Source organism: Oryzias latipes, chromosome 9 (genome assembly GCF_002234675.1).
Source record: "Oryzias latipes chromosome 9, ASM223467v1".
Taxonomy (NCBI): domain Eukaryota; kingdom Metazoa; phylum Chordata; class Actinopteri; order Beloniformes; family Adrianichthyidae; genus Oryzias; species Oryzias latipes.
In genome coordinates, this window is record NC_019867.2 from 30,547,193 (window position 1) to 30,569,864 (window position 22,672).

Below are 22,672 nucleotides of genomic sequence, written 5' to 3' on the forward strand. Positions count from 1 at the left end.
GAGCAGCAGTATGGTTTCATGCCCCGTAAGAGCACCACTGATGCCATTTTTGCTTTGAGAATGTTGATGGAAAAGTACAGAGATGGTCAGAAGGAGCTGCATTGTGTGTTCGTAGATTTAGAGAAGGCGTATGACAGGGTGCCGAGGGAGGAGCTGTGGTACTGTATGAGGTCGTCTGGAGTGGCAGAGAAGTATGTCAGAGTAGTTCAGGACATGTATGAGAGAAGTATGACGGTGGTGAGATGTGCTGCAGGTCAGACAGAGGAGTTCAAGGTGGAGGTGGGACTACACCAAGGATCAGCTTTGAGTCCTTTTTTGTTTGCTATGCTGATGGACAGGCTGACAGACGAGGTAAGACAGGAATCTCCCTGGACAATGATGTTTGCGGATGACATTGTAATTTGCAGTAAGAGTAGAGAGCAGGTGGAGGAACAGCTAGAGAGGTGGAGGTTTGCTCTGGAAAGAAGAGGCATGAAGGTCAGTCGCAGTAAGATAGAATACATGTGTCTGAACGAGAGGGATGAAGGTAGAAGCGTTAGGTTACAGGGGGCTGAGGTGAAGAAGGTGCAGGAGTTTAAGTACTTGGGGTCAACAGTTCAGTGTGATGGGGAGTGTGGAAAAGAGATGAAGAGGCGAGTGCAGGCAGGTTGGAGCGGGTGGAGGAAAGTGTCAGGAGTGTTGTGTGACAGAAGAGTGTCAGCAAGACTCAAAGGAAAGGTGTACAAGACAGTGGTGAGACCAGCTCTGCTCTATGGGTTAGAGACGGTAGCAGTGAGACAGAGACAAGAGGCTGAGATGGAGGTAGCAGAGATGAAGATGTTGAGGTTCTCCTTAGGAGTGACCAGGTTAGACAGGATAAGGAACGAGTACATCAGAGGGACGGCTCATGTTGCCTGTGTTAGCGACAAAGTCAGAGAAGCCAGACTGAGATGGTTTGGACATGTTCAGAGGAGGGATAGTGGATATATTGGTAGAAGGATGTTGGAGATGGAGCTGCCTGGCAGGAGGGCAAGAGGACGGCCAAAGAGGAGATATATGGATGTCTTAACAGAGGACATGAAGTTGGCTAATGTTAGGGTAGAAGATGTTCATGATAGAGTGAGGTGGAAAAGGATGATTGGCTGTGGCGACCCCTGATGGGAAAAGCCGAAAGAGAAAGAAGATACAAATGAATGGTGAAAGTGGTGTCATTTGTCCTAGGAATAATATCTTTGAGGATATCTAAAATTACGATTACGGATAGGAAGAATGTAGTTGCGGATATCTGAAATGTTCTTTTTGACTAGGCAAAACTCAAATAAAGATATCTGCAACACACATCCAGTCTAGCCTTTTAATGTTAAAATGGCCTGCCATAGGTCGCGGCATGAAAGGAGCCTTCAGTGACGTTGTTTACCTGCGTAATTACGTACGTGAACCGCATAATAGGCTGGAGCAGTTAGTCACCAGTCACATTCACTGACTCACATTGAAAAATAGCTCCAAATACATTTTTATGTATTTATTTTATTTTGAATTCAAATTCGTTTTTTTCTTTCCTGTGCGCCGCTTAGATTTTCTGTGCGCGGAGAGTGTCAGCAGTGCGCAATTGCGCACGCGCGCAGCTGAGAGGGAACAGTGGTCTCGCCCGGAGAGTAATGGCTTGACAGCAGTGGAGTCAGGCAGTGACAGAAATAGATTTCCGGGAAACACTTGAGTGGAGAATAAAAAGGCTGTTCAGCAGCAGAAATCCTGCAAAACTGAAACCAGACTCAGAGAAGAAGAGGAGCTGCAGCAGGTGAGTAAACTGGAGGGAAGGTTTCTCATTTCTGTCATGATTCTGGATTGTAGATGTGAGTTTCAGTTCATTTACGATGAGAGTCAGACTCTGATGCTGTAATCTAGATTTTATCCTATGACTGTGTCATTGTTAACAGGGAGAAAAAACATCGAACCCACCAAGTTATTGATGCAAATGATAATGATTGGATGTTTAAACCTCAAATCTGATTAAATACTAAATAATAAACAGAAGATTTTATGTTGGAGTTGATCATTTATATGTGTGAAGTTCAGAAAGATAGTTTGGTTAAGTTTTTTTAATTAACTTTAAAACAAAACATATATTTATCTCACTATTGTTGATTTCTGAAAATTTAACATCACAGCAAAAAGAAAATAATATTTAAAAAAATTGTTTTGGGATCAAAGGTGAGATTTTATAACATTCAATAAATTTCTTGTTTATTTAAAAATTATGAATCAGAGTTAACTTTATGTTAAAAATAATTTAGAAAAAACTTACAAAAGTCACAAAGCCAACTTGTTTTTACTTTGACAAACTGCAAACAAATTTTAGAAAACAACAAATCAAAAAACAAAAGGAAATAAAAAAATCACAATTATTCCTGTTGAGTATTTTTTTAATGTTTATTTGCATCATTTCTTAATGGACAAAACAACAATAAAGGGATGAAAATGCAGATGAAAACGTCAGCTGAGTCTGTCTGAAGGAATCTGAGCTACAAGACAAACAGGAAAAGGAAACGGTAAGGAGGCAATTTGGTGTAATCTCAGGGAAACTCCATCTAGAAAGATCTGGATCAGAGAATCTTGTTCAACTTTCACTTTTGTTTTCCTGCAACTCCGTCCTCTTCAGAGAAGACCTATAAAAAAAAAGTGTGTGTGTGTGTGTGTGTGTGTGTGTGAATGTTTGTTTGAACATTATTGTTTGTGTACTGATGATTAAAAACTACACAGTGAGAGTCCACAAATACTTTTGTATTACCAGATGAGGGGTTTTATACAAAGACAGAAAGCAGCAACCAGCGTACGTCAGGCTCTGCTGTAAACCGTGCAGAGGGGGGGAGCATCATGACACTCCAAAAGCGCTGATAGCCATAACACTGATGGCTCTGTACGAAGCGCGTGCCACGGACACAACAGCCTCCTAAATGAGCTCGTATTTATCGGGTGAGAACTGCAGAGCTGATAGCAGGAGGACACACGGTATGGAAGCATTTGAGGAGCATAATTAAAAAGAAAAGGCAAAACCAGAAAGGCTTTTTCATTTTCAAAATGAAGCTGCATTTTTTGACTCCAAATTAAAATGAAAAAGGAATACTTAAAATGCTTTTTCATTTCCTTCCTCAATACAGCTTATTCTGTCACTTAGTTAAAATGATAATGAAAATGAGATTTGACATTTCATTTTCAAAAAGTCATCTGGTAAATGTGTAGCATAATTCATTTAGAAATGTCTCATCCGACTATTAAAATGGATTAATAGAAATTCTTTTTCATTTTTAAAATGTAACCGCCGCTGAAGTTAGCGTGCGATTCACAGCTTCTGATTCGCGAAGGCACTAAAGGAACATTCCACTGCATTTTTTACATTTAGATCACCTAAAACCGGGTCCTGTTCACAAACCGCTGGGCCTGGACTGCTCAAACCTGGATTCCTGGATCTTAATGCGGACACACAGAGAAAGCAGTGACGTCATCGCCCCGCCTCCCCTTTGCTACTGCTCACTGATAATGAATATTGCTACAGATCTTGCAGGTTGGATGTGAAAATGCAAATACGATCCCCTCTTTGCATTTTCGTTTTAATTATGACACAGAATAAGCGGTTTCAAGCAGAAAATGAAAAAGCATTTTGAAATATTGCTTTTTCATTTGAATTTGGAGTCATTTGATGCAGTTACATTTTGAAAATGAAAAAGCATTTCTGTTAATCCATTTTAATTGTCAGATTAGACATTTCTAAATGAATTATGCTACACATTTACCAGAGAACATTTTGAAAATGAAATGTTAAATACCATTTTCATTTTAATTAAGTGACAGAATAAGTGATGTTGAGGAAGGAAATGAAAAAGCATTTTGGTGGATTGCAGCTTCATTTTAATTTGGAGTCAAAAAATGCAGCTTCATTTTGGAAATGAAAAAGGATTTCTGGTTTTGCCTTTTCTTTTTAATTATGCTCCACAAATGCTTCCATAACACGCGGGGCGGCTTCAATAAACACTCCGGTTGTCCGGAGTGGTCTTCTGCCGGGGACATGATGTGCCGCGGGGCAGAAAGCGACTTTCTGGTGACAGAGAGTTTGCGCTGAATGACTTTAAACACGCGTCTGCAGTGACGTATTGGCCGTTCTGGATGTCAATCAAGTCCCGTATTTCTCCGTGAGGATTTTGATTGGCTGTTGGATTTTTAAGAAGTACTTTTTTTTAAAAATCTTTGTCTACCCTCATGTCCTTGAAGATCAACCGGTCGATCGCGATCGACGTAATGAGCACCGCTGCCCTAAACTCTTCAACTAATCGAATTGCTGCACAAAGACTTGAAAAGCATATTTTAGAATCAATCGTCCATCACACCAAATGCTTCTTTCCATGTTGAGCTCTTTGAGATTTGACCTCAAAGAAACAAATCCTCATCTGAATCCCTCTTCCCTTCAAAAAACATTCTTCTAAAACAATAACCTGATTTCCATCCTTCTGTGTAAAATCATTTCAGAAAATCCAAACAGTGGGATTAGTTTCTCTGATGTCTTTAAGGTTTGAATAAAATCACTCAAACTCTGCAGAAGTTCAGCAAAACACTGGCTGTCATGGTTTGAGTGATGCTTTAGTCTGCCCCCCCCCCCCCCCCCCCATCCCAAAAATCAAGTTTTATCTGTATCATGACTCTGATTTTGGCTTCTTCTGCAGAACAAAGTCTCTGTCTTCCTCGGCCTCAACATGAGTATCTTTTGTGAGTATCACTTGAATCTGTTTTACACAACTCATTTTCTCCCTATAGAAGCATCAAACTGTGACAAAAACATCTATTTTTGAAATAAAAGGCTGAATTTAGCATCAAAAGAAATGTTCTTGGCCTTTCTGAATTTATATTTCAATACTTTAACATATCCATAAACCTATTATTTGTGGTGTCATTACATTTATTGTTCAGTTTGTTCACATGTTCAGAAATAATCTGTTCTGATCCACTTTGTGTACAAATGTGTCTTTTGTCTCAAAAACCAGATCCAGTAGGAGAAAAATCTTCACCTGTTGAAGCTCAGATCATCAAAATTGGACAAAACTACTTTTTGATTGTTCAACTTTTGTGTTTCATTTTCTTTCAGCATTAATCAACGTATCCGTATCCAGCTTAGCCCACCTACTGAAGAAAAACACAGACAAGGTTTAAAAAAACTTCTTCTGACCCAATAACAGATTTATGCAGTGATAGATTGTTCTAAGTCTTAACCTGTTTAAACATTGGTTACAAGTTCATCAACTGTGTTCCTTCTTCTAGATTTATTCTCTGTTTTTTTATCTTTCAGGATGGAAAAGAAGCAAAACCTGGAGACTTGATTGAGATCATCCGTGGTAATTACAGTCACTGGGCTGTGTACGTTGGAAATGGATACGTGGTTCACTTTGGTGCACCCAGTAAGTTGACCAAATCCTAGAAATCCATCCATCCATCCATCCATCCATCCATCCATCCATCCATCCATCCATCCGATTGTTGTAGCAACTAAGCTGCACAGATCAAACTTTCCGTCCTGTTTAGGCTGAACAACAAAATGTTTCTCCTGCTGTGCTGGAATGAAGCCACCAGTGTTCCTCAATAACAGTTTTTCTCTCATTTCTCTTCTGAGATGCTCAGTCAGGTTCCAGCACTGGTGGAGTAGACGGCATTGTGATGAAAGACAAGCTTGAGGATGTGGCGGGAAAGGACAAGTGGAGAGTCAACAACAGTTTGGATAAAAAGTACAATCCTCTTCCACCAGATGAGATCGTGAAGAAAGCCTGTTCCCTTGTTGAAGTTTCACTGAAGTACCATCTCACAACGTACAACTGTGAACACTTTGCCACTGAGATGCGCTACGGCAAAGCTGAGTCTCGTCAGGTAGGTCATCATTGTTGGTGCTTTAGCTGTGAGCCTGACTGATGGACAGGAAACACAACAAGACTGTCTGTCAGAAATCAAACAACTTTCTGAGAAGTTTAGCTGTCAAACTTAGAATCTAAAGTGAAATGAGTTTAAAAAGAACAAAAATATTTCACACAAAATCACCTGCAAAGACAACACTTCTGTACTTTTATCAATGACTATGGTGATGTGGATTCAACCATCTGGACAACGTCCATCAATGGAAGAGAGCAGAAATGTGGAGATTGAGTCTAGAGGTGAGGGAAGAATGAATTGAAGCATTTGTGTGGCATAAAAAGTCAAAAGCAGAAATGCTTTTTCATTTTCAAAATGAAGCTGCATTTGTTGACTCAAAATTAGAAAAAGCAATCCACCAAACCGCTTTTTGATTTTCTTATTCAACATCGCTCATTCTGTCACCTATAATTAAAATGATAATGAAAATGGTATTTGGCATTTAATCTTCAAAAAGTTCTCTAGTAAATGTGTAGCAAAATTCAATTGGAAAGTTGATAAATAAAATTGATTAACAGAAATGCTTTTTCATTTTCAAAATGTAACTGCATCAAATGACTCAATGTGGGATGTGAAAATGAAAATGCAATCCCCTCTTTGCATTTTCCTTTTAATAATGACACAGAATAAGCGGTTTTTAAGTAGAAATAAAAAAGCATTTTGAAGGATTGCTTTTTCATTTTAATTTTGAGTCAATTGATGCAGTTACATTATGAAAATGAAAAAGTATTTCTGTTAATCCAATTAAATGATCAAATTAGATGTTTCCAAATGAATTTTGCTACACATTTACTAGAGAACTTTTTGAAAATGAAATGCCAAATACCATTTTCATTATCATTTTAATTAAGTGTTAGAATGAGCGATGTTGAAGTGGAAAAGGAAAAAGCGGATTGCTTTTTCTTTCTAATTTTAAGTCAACAAATGCAGCTTCGTTTTGAAAATAAAAAAAAGCATTTCATTTATTGACGTTTATTTTTTATTATGCTACAGAAATGCTTAGATAAATACAGAGGTCCAGTTTGAAACAACGTTTGATGAAGACTGTGGTGATGAAGCAGGAAGTAAAGACTCAGATTCATCGCTCCATCATGTTTGTAGTTTCATGTTGTCCTAAAATGATGTTCTTATCACAACAGCAGACAGTTTTTATTGGCTGCAGGTTTGTCTAAATTAGACAAATTTATGGGACATTGTAGAAATGATTTACAGCTAAAAACTCTGTAGATAATCTATATTTTTACTCTTCATCTTTGTTCCACAAATGACATGATGATGAGTTTTGGATCTTTGTTGTAAAATCACTGCTTCAAACTGAATGTGTTCGTTTTTGTTCCACAGGTGCTGCAGACAGTGCAAAGTACCGTTGCCACTGTAGCTGGAAATGCTGTGGGTGGTATTCCTGGTATTATTATTACACTGATCGGTTTACTCCGACAAAGGTCAACATCTTAATAACCCTAAAAGAAAACCTTGATGAAGTCATGAACCATAACCATTTCAATTGTCTTCCAATGAGTCGCTGTTGTGGCCGTGGCAGTCCTTCTGAGAGGAGGGAGGGTTCAGACTGGCATCATAAAATACTCCACGACTTCCTCTTTAGCAAAACAAAGCATTTTATTCAAACAATAGAAGTTACAAGAATTTCAGTACCCCCCCCCCCCCCCCCCCCCTTTGCTGTCTCCAAAAACGTTAGTTACATTTTATACAAAAACAAATGATGAATTTCATAATATGATCTGGTCTTAATGTTATAAATAGAACATACATACAAATGGTAAATGGCGTATACTTATATAGCGCTTTTCTACCTACAAGGCCCAAAGCTCTTTAGAGTCACAGTCCCATTCACCCATTCATTCACACACTGGCGGCCTCCAGAGTCAGGTGGGTTTCAGTGTCTTGCCCAAGGACACTTCAATACATGGGCAGGAATCAAACCTGCAACTTCCGAAGAGGTGTCGACCTTCCTGCCACTGCACCACAGCCACCCCACCGACAGAAATTAGACTGAATCTGGCTTCAACAAGCAGTTTTCCTTTATTTTTTTTTATTTATTTAGTCGTTTACTGTTGGAACATTCATATTATACAGAGATTGAGACTATCTATATAATATAAACACACTAGCAGTTAGGATCATTTTTCAACAAACAGTTGAAATGATCACAGCATCATTATAGCATGAATTATCAAGTCAAGTAACTTTATTTGTCAAGAGCTACAATGTTGACACATACATAGAAATTGAAATTGCGTTTTCTCTTCATCTTCAGTTAAACGGGGAGACACCTTCAAATTGCACAATAAACAAACTACAAATAGAAGAGGCCTAAATATAAATAGTACAAAAAAATAAAAGTAAAAAAATGAGGAGAGAATAAAGTGACTAGAGAATAAAGTGACTGAAGTACAGTACTTAAATTTTTAACGGCACTAGAGGACTGGTGGAAGGTGCAGTCAGTGCTGATGAGGTAGGTGACGTGTGTGCGTCAGGGATCAGCAGAGCAGGAGGGCAACAGGGCAGCAGGAGGGGAGGGGGGGCAGGGCTGGGAGAGAGTTCAGCTTCCTGACAGCCTGGAGGAGAAAACTGTCTCTGAGTCTGCTGGTCCTGGCCTGAAGACTGCGTGGTCTTCTCCCAGATGGAAGCAGACTGAAGGAGCTGTGGGATGGATGGGTGGGGTCAGCTGCAATGCAGAGGGCTTTACGGGTCAGGCGGGTGTTGTAGATGTCCTGGAGGGAGGGGAGGGGGGCACCGATGATCCTCTCAGCTGCCCTCACGATGCATTGGAGGGACTTCCGGCAGGACGCGTTGCAGGCGACATACCACACCGTGATGCAGCTGGTGAGGATGCTCTCCACGGCATCTCTGTAGAACGTGTGCATGATGGGGGAGGGACTTTTGCTTTCTTGAGTTTACGGAGGAAGTAGAGACGCTGCTGTGATTTCCCAGCTGGTGATGCGATGTTCTCGGACCAGGAGAGGTTTTCTGTGATGTGCACACCCAGGAACTTGGTGCTGCTCTCTGTTTCCACCGTAGTGTTGTTGATGGTCAGAGGAGCATGCTGAGTGTGGCCTCTCCTGAAATCCACCACCATCTCCTTCGTCTTCTCCACGTTCAGGAGGAGATTATGGTCTCTGCACCAACCGGCCAGGTGGTTCACCTCACTCCTGTAGTTTGTCTCATCGCCGCTCCTGATGAGACCCACCACTGTGGTGTCGTCGGCAAACTTAACGTAAATGTTGGAGCTGTGTGTCGGAGTGCAGTCGTGGGTCAGCAGGGTAAAGAGGAGGGGGCTCAGCACACATCCTTGGGGAGCCCCCATGTTCATCATGATAGTGCTGGATGTGTTGCTGCCGACTCGCACTGCTTGTGGTTTCCCCGTCAGGAAGTCTAGCAGCCAGTTGCACAGAGGTGTGTTGAGCCCCAGCTGAGCCAGTTTGTGGGTGAGCTGCTGGGGGATGATGGTGTTGAATGCTGAACTGAAGTCAATGAACACCATCCTGACATATGAGTCCTAACATCCTAACATGATCTGAAGATTTAATTTTTTAAGGTAACTCAATAAATATTTCTGTAACTTTTTCGCTTTGGAAAAAACAAAAGGGAAAGTCCTGTCCAAGTTAACATGGTTAAAGTCCCCAGTGATAACTATAAATGCATTTGATTGATGTTCCTGTAGCCGGGAAATGGTGTTGCTGATGACGTCAGCATCAGCTGATGGTGGAATGTAAACAGTAACCACGATGGTGGATGTAAACTCCCGGGGCAAATAATAAGGCCGCCATCCGACCGTCAAGAGTTCAACGTTCAGGCTACAGAGTCGCTCCTTGACACAAACATGTGTTGGATGGCACCATCGCTCATTCACGTACAGTATTATTCCCCCTCCTTTCTTCTTACCGGATACAGTGGCGTCTCTGTCCGCCCGCACGGTCACAAAGCCGGGTAAGGCGAAACTATGGTCCGAGAAATGTGGATGGAGCCACGTCTCAGTGAAACATAGTACTGCTCTCCTGGTATTCCCTCTGTGTGTTGATTGTCGCTGCCATCTCATCGGTCTGCTCTTGAGAGCATACATTCCCTGTGATTCCATGCTGTTTGTAGTGTATTGGAGGTGTTATACGCTTTGTGTCTACAGGTGTCGCTGTGAGATTTGAGCTTGTATTGTGGTGCAGTAAAAGACAACTGAATAAACAGAATAAACTGAAAACTTAACTCCTTACACGTCTTATATTACATGGTGTCAGAAGTGAAGAAACTTAGCAGGAAAGAGGAAGAGAATGGAGCAGATGAAACCACCGACTTCACTAAGTCTAGAAGGAAATCTTGCGGAAAATTGGAGGGTCTGGATCCAGAGATTGAACTTTTCCTTGTCGCCAGCGGAATCGATGAAAAGTCCAACGCGGTGAAAAGAGCCACATTCCTGCACGTGGCTGGGGACGAAGCAATTAAGGTATTCAACACCTTTAACTTTGATGAAGACTTCGATGACTACGATGTGATGAAAGAGATGTTCAGGCAACATTGTGAGCCAAGAAAAAATGTGACGTATTTTAGACACCCATTCTCCACATGCCTGCAAAGAAAATCAGAAACTGTTGATGCGTATGTGACTGATTTGAAAAATAAAGCAAGAGACTGTGAGTTTGAGCATCTCACTGACTCACTGATACGGGATAGAGTCGTTTGTGGGATAATGGATGATCAAGTTAGAGGACGACTATTACGACAACCTGACATCACGCTACAAAAAGCAATAGACATTTGTAGAGCCAGTGAGTTAAGCCGGAGTCAGCTCAAAAGTCTGCATGAGGAGGTTGAAATTCCAATTCATAAAGTCACCAAGCAAAAACAACATGAGAGAAAGAAAGAGGATGGATTAAAGTCACAGAGCATAAAGATGAGAAATCAAGGAAAGTGCACTGGATGTAGGTACAAGCATGAGCCAAGAAAATGTCCTGCTTATGGACAAGTGTGCAAAGCCTGCTACAGAAAAAATCATTATGCAAAAATGTGTAATTCACAAAGACAACAAGATAACCAAAAGTGCAACAGATAAACAAGGCTGAGGCATTTGATCAAGAATTTTTCATTGGCTCCATACAAGCAGAAAAACATGAACCTGCAGTCTTGCAGATTAATGCTGAGGGAGCAAAGAAAGAAAAGTGGCATGAAAGTGTAACCCTGCCTACCTGGATAACCCTAGGTGGGAGGTCAACTAAGCTCGCAATGTGAACTTCTTTCTTTATACTCAAGGTTTGTACAGGAGGAATGCGGTAGTAGATACTAATTACCCTTCCGACCCACAATAACACACTTGACACAGATCAAATTGTAGAAAGGAAAAATAATCTATATTCAGATTTTTTCAAGTTATTCAGTACACATCCTTTCATGGAAATAAAATGTTGACATCAACATATAAATTGAGAACAAAAGTTAAATTAATTAAAAAAACAAGATACAATGAAAGAACCGAAAAATCAATCAATCACAACATAGAATAATATTCAGTATTTCTTAATAAATCACCGTTGGATCCAACAACACCTTAAATGGTAACTGAAAACAAATATCCTTTATGGAGTAAAGTCCTTAAATTCTGAGATCTCAGAAGAAAAAAATAGAAAAAACTGAAAAAGACTCCAGTAATGGAGGTGGGGGGAAAAAAGAAGTGCACTTAGAAAAATTGGAAAAAATAATACTTGCACGTCCTGAGACGGGAAATGAAGCTTTACCACTCCTTTGGTTTCGAAGCTGTAAGTCTGGGAAAATCAGGTAAGCTTGAGTTCAGGTGGAGCCACAGCAAAAGCGTGAATTCCGCGTAGATCCGGAGGAATTCGGTCCACTCATTGAAGCACGTGTCCACTCCTTGAAGCACGTGGAAAAAAACAGCCTACACACACGTGTAAGGTAGTTAGCCAACTCAAGTTTTTCTTCTTGCTGTATCCTCAAAAATAATATCTTGCACATTCCTACTCCTCAACATTAACAATGCAATTGTGCTTTTTTTTAAATAGAAATTCTCATTAAAGTAAACACAGAACATAAAATAAACATTTCTCTTCTTGGCTCCGTGTACGCACGCTAGCTTGCTAGCTTGTAAGCTTGCTAACTCGGCCAGCTTATTCAACATCAACTGAAAGCAACTTTAAACTCACCAAGATATCTTTTCATTCAAACACACTCTGTCTTGAATCCTTAAAACGATTTTCCAGTGTCTGGATCACTGCAAAGCTGCATTTGATTTTTTCAAGAAGCACGATGTCTCGTCATCTAGCAGTGTCGTCGCAGATCAAAGAAAAACAATGAGAAGAAACTTCCTCCTTCCTTGACACTTTAGGAAACGTCTCTCAAAAAGGGTGTCTCCCCCTAGTGTCTGAGTAAAGGTACTGTACATAAGATGTATGATTGAACATCTAAACTTAATCAGGGTTACACTCTCCCCCTCTAAACCGCATGAGTCCCTTCATGCGAGCGCTGCTGGACAGAGACCTGCAGTGATTGAAGAAGTGCAGATTCTAGTTGCCTGATGAATGTGCCAACAGCTAAAATCAGTGGTTTCCCCAACTCATCATAGGTAAGTCTGCGGGGCTGACGCCTAAGCCTACTTGAGTGTCTGACCTCGGGCTCCTCTTGTTGTAGTACAGCATGTTCAGTGCTCTCAGGCTCTGAATGAGGAACCTGTATGGGTTCTGGTTCAGGGATATCAATAATGACATATGCAGAGTCCTGAGCTCCACTCTGAGAAACAGCTGTGCTTAACTGTGGGGAGGTTACCAGGAACTCAGGCTGGACTACAGAACTTGTCTGAGCAGGTGTATCTGCATTCTGTAGAACCTCTGTAAATATATCAGTATGTGACGTGGCAGGAGTCTCTACTGGCTCACAAGCTCGATATTCTGGCAGTAACAAGGGACCCGTTTTGGTGAAATCTGGGACTCGTGTAGCTGGGTACAGTTCATCCATACTATCTGATGAGTCACTCTCTGGGTTGCTCTGGTATCCTGGCTGGTTTTGAGTTTTTTCTGATCTAGGTCTCAGCCTTCGTGTGACCTTAACTTGAGGATCTGGCTTTGCAGCATCCTGCACAGGTAAGAAACCACACGGCAACAAAAGATCCCTGTGTAAAGTCCTGTGAGGCCCGACTCCTGTTTCAGGTTTTATAACATAGACGGGGCTATCATCAATCTGTTTTGTCACAACATGGATTTTATGCTCCCATCTATCTGCCAACTTGTGCTTGCCCCTGATGTTAACATTACGGACAAGAACTCTGTCTCCTACAAGGAGTCTGGCAGCCCTAACCTGTTTGTCAAATCTGATCTTGTTTCTGTCTCTAGACCTCTGTGCACTCTCAGTGGCCAATGAATAGCTCTCTTGAAGACGCTGTCTGAGGCTATTGACATACTCTGAGTGTGTCTGCTTATCTCCACTATCAGGACTAATCCCAAGGACAAAGTCTACAGGAAGCCGAGGCTGCCTTCCGAACATTAGTTCATAAGGTGAATAGCCAGTTGTATCGTTTCGTGTACAGTTATAGGCATGGACCAATGGTTTAACAAAATCTCTCCAGTGGTGTTTTTCTTTGTCCTCTAAAGTCCCTAACATTCCCAGGAGAGTTCTGTTGAAACGCTCCACTGGGTTTCCACGAGGATGGTATGGAGTTGTGCGGACTTTAATTGCTCCTATGACTGAACAAAGTTCTTTAATGGTCCTGGACTCAAAATCCCTACCTTGATCGCTCAACAGACGACTAGGGAACCCATAGTGAACTATAAAGTTCTCCCACAAAACTTTGGCAATGGTTTTTGCCTTTTGGTCTCTGGTTGGTACAGCTACTGCGAACTTAGTGAAGTGGTCTGTGATCACCAATATGTTGCGTGTATCACGACTGTCTGGTTCTAAAGACAAGTAGTCCATGCAAATGAGCTCAAGAGGGTATGTTGTAGTTATATTCTCCATTGGAGCAGCTTTCTGAACAACAGCTTTCCTTCGGAAACACCGTTCACACTTCTGACACTTTTCTTCAATGTCCTTAGCCATTCCGGGCCAGTAAAAACGATTTCGAGCAAGATGTAATGCACGCTCAGCCCCCAGGTGGCCAATCTCATCATGTATGCCCTGTAGAGCTCTCTGACGAAATGATTGGGGAAGCACCAGTTGATAAACAGGTTTTCCATGATCAACCCACTGGCGGTACAGTACACCACCCCTAAGCCCCAGCTTATGCCACTGTCGCAGCAGGAGCTTCACTTCAGGGTGTTCTAGCCGGATCTCCCTGGGAGTCGGTTTTTTTGACTTTTCCAAAAGACGAATAACATGACCAATGAGTGGGTCACCTCTTTGAACATCACACCAATCTGTCAGAGTCATTGATGGCAGAATGTCTTGCCCAAAAGAATCAGGCACTGATGACGCATCGATTCCAAGTGACTCTGCAATGAGGGTGTCAGGAAAATACTCCTTCATGCCAACTGCCACATGACGCTGGCATATAGCTGAGAGGACTTCACAAGAAATGCTGGCTCCAGCTACATCCATGAGTCGGTTTTTTAGGTTCTCTATTCTCTCCCTCTCTTCAATGAAGACCTCATCTTCAACTGGAGAGGCTTGGGGTCGCCTAGACAACCCATCAGCATCACCATTCGCCTGCCCTGCCCTATACTTGATGTCAAAACTATAAGTGGAGAGGGCAGCTAGCCACCTATGACCAGCAGCATCCAACTTAGCTGATGTCAAAACATATGTAAGAGGATTGTTGTCTGTTAAAACAGTGAACTTGCAGCCGTATAGATAGTCATGAAACTTTTCGCAGACTGCCCACTTGAGAGCCAAGAACTCCAACTTAAGTGTGGGATAGTTTTGTTCCCTTTTTGACAATCCTCTGCTGGCATAAGCTATGACTCTGAGTCTCCCTTCTTGCTCCTGATAAAGAGCAGCGCCCAATCCTTGCCTACAAGCATCTGTATGAAGGATGTATGGCAATGTCGGATTGGCAAAGGCGAGGATCGGAGCAGATGTTAATCTTTCAATCAGCGTCTGAAAGGCACTGTCACATTCAGGAGTCCACTCATCACCAAACGGAACTTTTGAGTTGGGATCACCTCCCACACTGAGCCTTTTGTAAATTTTGCCTCTTTTCCGTGCTGGGTGATAACCGCCTGTTAGTTGGTTTAATGGTTTGGCTATCTTCGAATACCCTTCGACGAAACGCCGATAGTATCCTGCGAAGCCTAAAAAACACTTCAGCTCTTTCCGGTTTAAAGGACGTGGCCAAGTCTTCAGAGCAGAAAGCTTATCAGGATCTGTATGGACCCCCTGGGCGTCCACTACATGACCTAAGTACTTCACTGATGTTCTGAAAAAATGACACTTCTCGGGAGACAACTTCAACCCATAGTCTCTCAATCGAGTGAGGACTTTCATAAGTCGAACTTCATGTTCCTCCAATGTCTCAGAGAAAACGATTAAATCATCAAGAAAGACAAGTACCTCATTCAAATGCAAATCACCAACACACTTTTCCATGAGGCGCTGGAACGTACTTGGTGCATTAGTTACACCCTGGGGCATTCGGTTAAATTCAAAGAAGCCTAGAGGGCACACAAATGCTGTTTTGTGCTTGTCCTCTTCAGCAACTTCAACCTGGTAATATCCAGACTTAAGGTCCATCACTGAAAACCACTTTGCTCCATTTAAAGCAGTGAAAGTCTCCTCAATATTTGGGAGGGCATACGCATCTTTAACAGTGCGTGAGTTCAACTTTCTATAGTCGACACAAAGTCGGATTGCTCCGTTCTTTTTCCGTACCACTACGATGGGAGAAGCAAATGGGCTCTCAGACTCTCTGATAATCCCTGAGTCAAGTAGTTCTCTCAGATGCTGCTTTACAGCTTCCCTATCACATGGGTGAATGGGTCTAGACCTTTCTTTAAATGGGGTTTCATCTTGCAACCTAATGTGATGTTTGACTGCGGTAGTGTGTCCATGAGTCAGATCTTCCATCGCGAAAACCTCAGAAATGCTGTTCAGCTTCTCTGTGATGCGTACTTTCCACTGTTCAGAGACAGGGGAATCCTCCAAGTTAACCTTAAGCTGACTAGGAAAGGTTCCTCTGGGAGCATGCTTATCAGAGCCAAGTGGTGAGACACATTGAGCTGCTGATATTTGAGCAAGAATCCTCTGCGGATGAAGTGTTACATCATGTTTGCTCACGTTACGCAGAACAATGGGAACCTTACAACTAGCTTCACATGCAACATTCACCAGGGCAGGTTCGAGAAGCACACTACCTGGCAGCGAATAACATTCATGCGGCTCAAGTACAAAGCCAGCATGCTGCAGAGCTTTTCCCACCCTAACAATGCCGGTAGTACAAAGTTTCTGTTGAGCAGGAATGATGAGAGGTTTCCGCCCTCGCAGTTTAACAGAGTGGGAGCACTTATTGGTCTCATGAACCTGGGCAATATGCTGGAAAAGCTGAGCATAGCCACCATTTTCATTAGCTCGGAAAAAAGACGTAAGACCATCTCGCCCCTTACCACGTTTATAAAGTCTGTCAAGGACATTGGTGCCAATCAATAGGGGAATCTTACTGTTGAGATGATGTTCTGGAACCACAAGCACCAGAGCCATCAATTCTTCTTTTTTTCCTGTTACAATCTGAGGAAAAGAAATGCAGGCTTCAATGTAGCCAAGATAGGGCACAATCTGGCCACCTGCACCTTCAACTTCAAGAAGAGCCTGAATAGACTGAATAGTAACAGCAGACAGATACTTTTTATGAAAGGACTCAGAAATGGTGGTAACCTGTGAACCAGTATCAAGTATGGATTCACAAGGAACACCTTCAATAAAAACTGACGCTACACAACGAGGACCAACAAGTCCTGGAGGTAAGGGTGGAATAACATGGTAACTCCCCCCACCGCTTTCGGGTGTGATAACCTTACAGTCAGCTACTGTGGGACAGTTAAAGTTTGAACTCTCAGCTCCTGCGTGTCCCGCAGCAGGAGCCTTCAGTAGTTTAAAGATGACTGGGAGTAATTTTGCTGACGTCTGAAGTTATTTTGCCTTTCTCTCAGTTCAGCTTTCTTCTCCTGTACCAGGGATGGGTTGGCGTCTTGTGAACATCTAATAGCTATGTGGCCATCTCCGCCACACTTAAAGCAAAACCATGCCCTTGGCATTCCAGAGGGCACAAAGGTTCTCTGGAAAGTGGTGCTGGCTGCTAGACACCCACTAGTTTCAATGTTACAATCCTCTCTAGCATTTTGTGTTTGATGTGACAGTCTTTCTACTTGTTTTGTCAATGCCTCTATCTGTCTTTTCAGTTCAGTGGTGTCTTCTTGATTTTTGTCTCTGTTCAACTTATTTGGTTGTTTTGCAGGCTTTAAGTTCACGCTTTGATTGTAGTTGTGCGTCACGACAGGGTCTGCATCATGAGCAGGCATACCAAGAATAGAATGGGCATGTACTGCAGCTCTAGTGGACCCCAAGTGCTTCTTCATACGGTCATATTTTGCAGACCTGCGGTCTTCCTCTGTCCTCAGCATGAGGAGCAGGTCAGGAAAAAAGGTGGGTGGTCTTTCTTAAGTTCTAGCTGCAAACTTGTGATGAGGCTCTGATCCCAACAGCCTCTACAAAACTGACGAAGCAGCAGTTTACTTGCATCATTAAGGGAGGCTCCCCCTCTAGAAATAGCTTTGGTGAGAAGTGTGTGCAGTCTTGTGAGATACACAGAAGGTTTTTCACCATTATTTTGGCTACAGTTCAGAAAGGCAGCAAACAAATCTTCCCCATCCTCAACAACTCCAAATGCAGACTCGAGCTGTGCAATATATGCGCTGGGAAGTGAGTCTATGCCGAGAGGCTTTACTACATCAGTAGCAGGAGTTAATAAGCTCTCAAGTATCTTTCGCACTTTCTGGTTGTTGGTTAAGTACGGATCACTAATTAAAAGATCAACCTGAGTGCGCCAGGTTTCATAGTCAACTTCTCCGTTTGGCCGGGGTATGCGCCCAGAAAAAGTCCGAAGTCTGGGATGAGAAGAGGAATGTAGTGGGGCTGACTCACTGCGAATGACATGCTCAACAATCACTTTTTGAAGGTGTGGAGGATTCACAATACCTTCATCAATGGGGACAGAGCTAGCTTGAAAGCTAGGTGAAGGTGCACTAGAAACATGTGGAACTGACATGGGTGTAGCTGTCACACTCGGAGCATTGGAGGTGGTAGGTGAGGTGTATTCAGTACCTCTGCTTCCTTGTAGCTCATCCTGAAGTGCTTTTAGGAAACCTGCTCGGCTGTTTCCTGCAACCGCCTCAAGTTCATCCAAATAGCGTTTAGCTAACCGCCTCCCCACCTCTTCTTCATATATTCCTCGTACAGTTCTAACATGCCATGCCACATTTGGGTCATTTGGGCTGGGTATCTTACCCAAAACTATTGGATCAATCTTGGTGATGGCGCTGTCAGTTGAATATTCTATCAAGACTCTTCCCCGCACCCCGTTCTCCTCATCTGAGATCCTGACAACACGAGAAATATTGCCATTGACAGAAAATACTTGTTCGACTTCCTCATCAGTGTAAATGTCTTCAATGCCAGTGACTAAGAGGGTTTTCTGCCCATCCACGCTAAAACGGTCACACAGATCCATTATCCGTCTACTTCCGAAACAGAGAAAAGAGTGAATTGTGGGTAGGTAAAGCAACTAGCTATTGCATTCCTCCTGGCTGGCTCGCCACTTTTATGTAACCCTGCCTACCTGGATAACCCTAGGTGGGAGGTCAACTAAGCTCGCAATGTGAACTTCTTTCTTTATACTCAAGGTTTGTACAGGAGGAATGCGGTAGTAGATACTAATTACCCTTCCGACCCACAATAACACACTTGACACAGATCAAATTGTAGAAAGGAAAAATAATCTATATTCAGATTTTTTCAAGTTATTCAGTACACATCCTTTCATGGAAATAAAATGTTGACATCAACATATAAATTGAGAACAAAAGTTAAATTAATTAAAAAAACAAGATACAATGAAAGAACCGAAAAATCAATCAATCACAACATAGAATAATATTCAGTATTTCTTAATAAATCACCGTTGGATCCAACAACACCTTAAATGGTAACTGAAAACAAATATCCTTTATGGAGTAAAGTCCTTAAATTCTGAGATCTCAGAAGAAAAAAATAGAAAAAACTGAAAAAGACTCCAGTAATGGAGGTGGGGGGAAAAAAGAAGTGCACTTAGAAAAATTGGAAAAAATAATACTTGCACGTCCTGAGACGGGAAATGAAGCTTTACCACTCCTTTGGTTTCGAAGCTGTAAGTCTGGGAAAATCAGGTAAGCTTGAGTTCAGGTGGAGCCACAGCAAAAGCGTGAATTCCGCGTAGATCCGGAGGAATTCGGTCCACTCATTGAAGCACGTGTCCACTCCTTGAAGCATGTGGAAAAAAACAGCCTACACACACGTGTAAGGTAGTTAGCCAACTCAAGTTTTTCTTCTTGCTGTATCCTCAAAAATAATATCTTGCACATTCCTACTCCTCAACATTAACAATGCAATTGTGCTTTTTTTTAAATAGAAATTCTCATTAAAGTAAACACAGAACATAAAATAAACATTTCTCTTCTTGGCTCCGTGTACGCACGCTAGCTTGCTAGCTTGTAAGCTTGCTAACTCGGCCAGCTTATTCAACATCAACTGAAAGCAACTTTAAACTCACCAAGATATCTTTTCATTCAAACACACTCTGTCTTGAATCCTTAAAACGATTTTCCAGTGTCTGGATCACTGCAAAGCTGCATTTGATTTTTTCAAGAAGCACGATGTCTCGTCATCTAGCAGTGTCGTCGCAGATCAAAGAAAAACAATGAGAAGAAACTTCCTCCTTCCTTGACACTTTAGGAAACGTCTCTCAAAAAGGGTGTCTCCCCCTAGTGTCTGAGTAAAGGTACTGTACATAAGATGTATGATTGAACATCTAAACTTAATCAGGGTTACAAAAGTCTGATCGTCAATGAGAAAGTTTTCAGAGTCAGGCTGGATACTGGAGCTGACTGTAATGTCATTTCCATGAGGGACCTCAGAAAGCTGAGATTGGACAAAAAGGTGAGCAGATCTCATTCCAAGCTTGTTGCTTATTTAGGTCAAAAAATTCAAACTAAAGGAAAAATCATGTTGACATGTCAGTACAAAGATAAAAACTATGATATGGAGTTTGAAGTCATAAATAACAAGGCACCTGCGATTCTGGGAGGAGAGTCATGTGAGGAAATGGGTCTTGTCAAAAGACTGCATGTGCTTGAAACAGAGAGTGACATACGTGATGAATATGAGGATCTCTTCACTGAATGAGGCTGTTTACCTGGACTATATCACATCAAGACAGATCCAGATGTCAGTCCAGTCATCCATGCAGCCAGGAAGGTGCCTGTTGCTCTGAAGGACACAATTGAAACAGAGCTGAAAAGAATGCAAAACTTGTGAGTAACAACCAAACCTCAAACCTCAGTGAGCAGGGACTCAAACCAGCTCCAGGATAGGTCCAAGCCATACAAAACATGCCTGCACCAGAGGATAAAGCCGCGCTCCAGAGGTTCACAGGATTCTTGCAATACCTCTCTAAATTCATGCCTAACCTTCCAGACATCAGTGCCCCTCTGAGGAAGTTGGAAGGAATCATGGAATGGCACTGGGGAACAGAGCAGCAACAGAGTTTTGACAAACTAAAAACACTAGTCAGCCAAGCACCAGTTCTGAAGTACTATGATGTGAACAAACCAGTTACATCAGGGGTGTCAAACTCATTTTGGTTCGGGGGCCACATTCAGCCCGTCTGATCTCAAGTGGGCTGGACCAGTAACGTAAAAGCAAAACAACAGCTTTGTCTTAGTTTATTACTCAATTTGAAAAAATGCCTCAACCAACATAGTATCTTAATCACTTGGGGCCAATGGACCTCGAATTAAATTAATTTCAATTAAAAAAAGTTGGTCTATTTAATTTCATACAGACTAAATATTTAACATCTGACACTGAAGCAATCCAGAAACTTTTCTTTATGGTGAGTCTCACAGTGGTGCTGAATTTTATATTCTTTCAGCACAGCGATGTTGATGACATACCAAGCATGCAGGTTTGCATTCAGCATCATGAAAGAAAAAAAAAAACCTGTCAATTTTTCCTGGAAAGCTCTTCACTTCACTCCACTTTGACAACATTTTGGTCGTTAGGGTGTCACTACTGATCATCCTTATATCAAGATAACAGCGGTGAGGCTCATGGGGAACCAAAGTGCATCTTACCCAGACACAGAGCTGTTAGGTTTCACTTTTGGCACATGCAGAGATATGATGTTTCATCTGTTTTGCCTTTCCTTTGCTCCCCCAGTGGCGGAATTGTGCATTTCGGTTATTTCTTTAAAAAGTCATAACTCTCCACAGGAATGGACTAGAAACTTGCTTTCTTTTTTAACCATCCTTATGATTTTTACTCTTCATGTGTGGGCCGGACTTTACCGCCGGACTTACCACCGTATCCGGCCCGCGGGCCGTGTGTTTGACACCCCTGAGTTACATTGTCTGTGGATGCAAGAACAGAGGGTTTGGGAGCGGTGCTACTTCAGGAAGGACAGCTGGTAGCATATGGCTCCAGGGCACTACATGACTGTCAAAATCGTTATACCCAAATTGAGAAAGAATTGCTGGCTATAGTATTTGGCTGCGAGACATTCCATCAATATCTACGTATATGAAAGACATGTCCATGTAGAAAGTGATCATAAGCCACTGGAAGTGATATTGAAACAATTATTCCTCAGTGCTCCAGCTAGACTGAAAAGAATGATCATGAGGCTGCAAAAGTACAGTCTGGAGGCCAGAAACAAACCAGGCAAGGAGATGCATGTTGCAGACACTTTAAGCAGAGCATTTCTGAAAGAACTCATAGAAACATGGACTCATATTCAAGAACTCAAGGTTGGTAGTACCACACACAATGAGAATTGAAATGCTCAGAAAAGTCCATGAATCACACCTGGGAAGAGTTAAATGTAAGGATAGAGCCTGTGATGTACTGTACTGGCCAGGCATGGCTAAACAGATAGAGGACGTTGTGGCTCAATGTGCTGTATGTAACACACACTGACAACAATCCCATGCCACTCATGCCACATTCAGTTCCTGAGAGAGCATGGGAAAAAGTAGGTGTGGATTTGTTTCACTTCAATGATACTGAGTTCTTATTGTGTGTGGACTAATTTTCAAAGTTTTGAGAGATCGTCAAACTGAGTGGAACCACAAGCAAACACATCATCATTGCACTCAAGTCCATTTTTGCAAGACTTGGGGTGCCAGATGAGTTATTCTCAGACATTGGCAGACAGCTGGTGAGCCAGGAGATGGAGGTTTTCAGCACAGCATGTGGTTTCAAACACACCACCTCCAGTCCCACTTTCCCACAATCAAATGGACAGGCTGAGAGGGTGGTCCAGACGGTAACAAATATGTTGAAAAATGCACAAGACAGTGGTGGTGACCCATACTTAGCCCTGCTGGAATACCAGAATACGCCACTAGATGGGACTGGCCCTTCACCGGCACAATTGCCCCTTAGGAGAAGACTCAAATCAAAACTACCTGTGTCAAAGCATTGTTACAACCTGTTCTTCATGAAAATGGCAGGAGTGACTTTGTGAGGAGACAGGAAAGACAGAAACAATCCTTTG

At 42.1% G+C, this 22,672-nt stretch overlaps 1 protein-coding gene across 3 annotated transcripts; it reads left to right on the forward strand.

The window, feature by feature from the left end:
- The first annotated feature begins 1,650 nt into the window (after positions 1–1,650).
- On the forward strand, positions 1,651–10,150 carry LOC101169090 (HRAS-like suppressor 3). 3 transcript variants are annotated; one of them, XM_011494075.3, is made up of 6 exons: positions 1,651–1,777; positions 4,695–4,737; positions 5,114–5,172; positions 5,315–5,423; positions 5,636–5,886; positions 7,267–10,150. In XM_011494075.3, the coding sequence occupies exons 2-6, from the start codon at positions 4,725–4,727 to the stop codon at positions 7,378–7,380; spliced, it is 546 nt and encodes a 181-aa protein (XP_011492377.1). In that variant the 5' UTR covers positions 1,651–1,777; positions 4,695–4,724; the 3' UTR covers positions 7,381–10,150. The 3 variants fall into 3 exon arrangements, with proteins under 3 accessions (XP_011492377.1, XP_020556714.1, XP_020556713.1); XM_020701055.2 differs by lacking the exon at positions 1,651–1,777 and adding an exon at positions 2,510–2,528; XM_020701054.2 differs by lacking the exon at positions 1,651–1,777 and adding an exon at positions 3,473–3,541.
- The last annotated feature ends 12,522 nt before the right edge of the window (positions 10,151–22,672 follow it).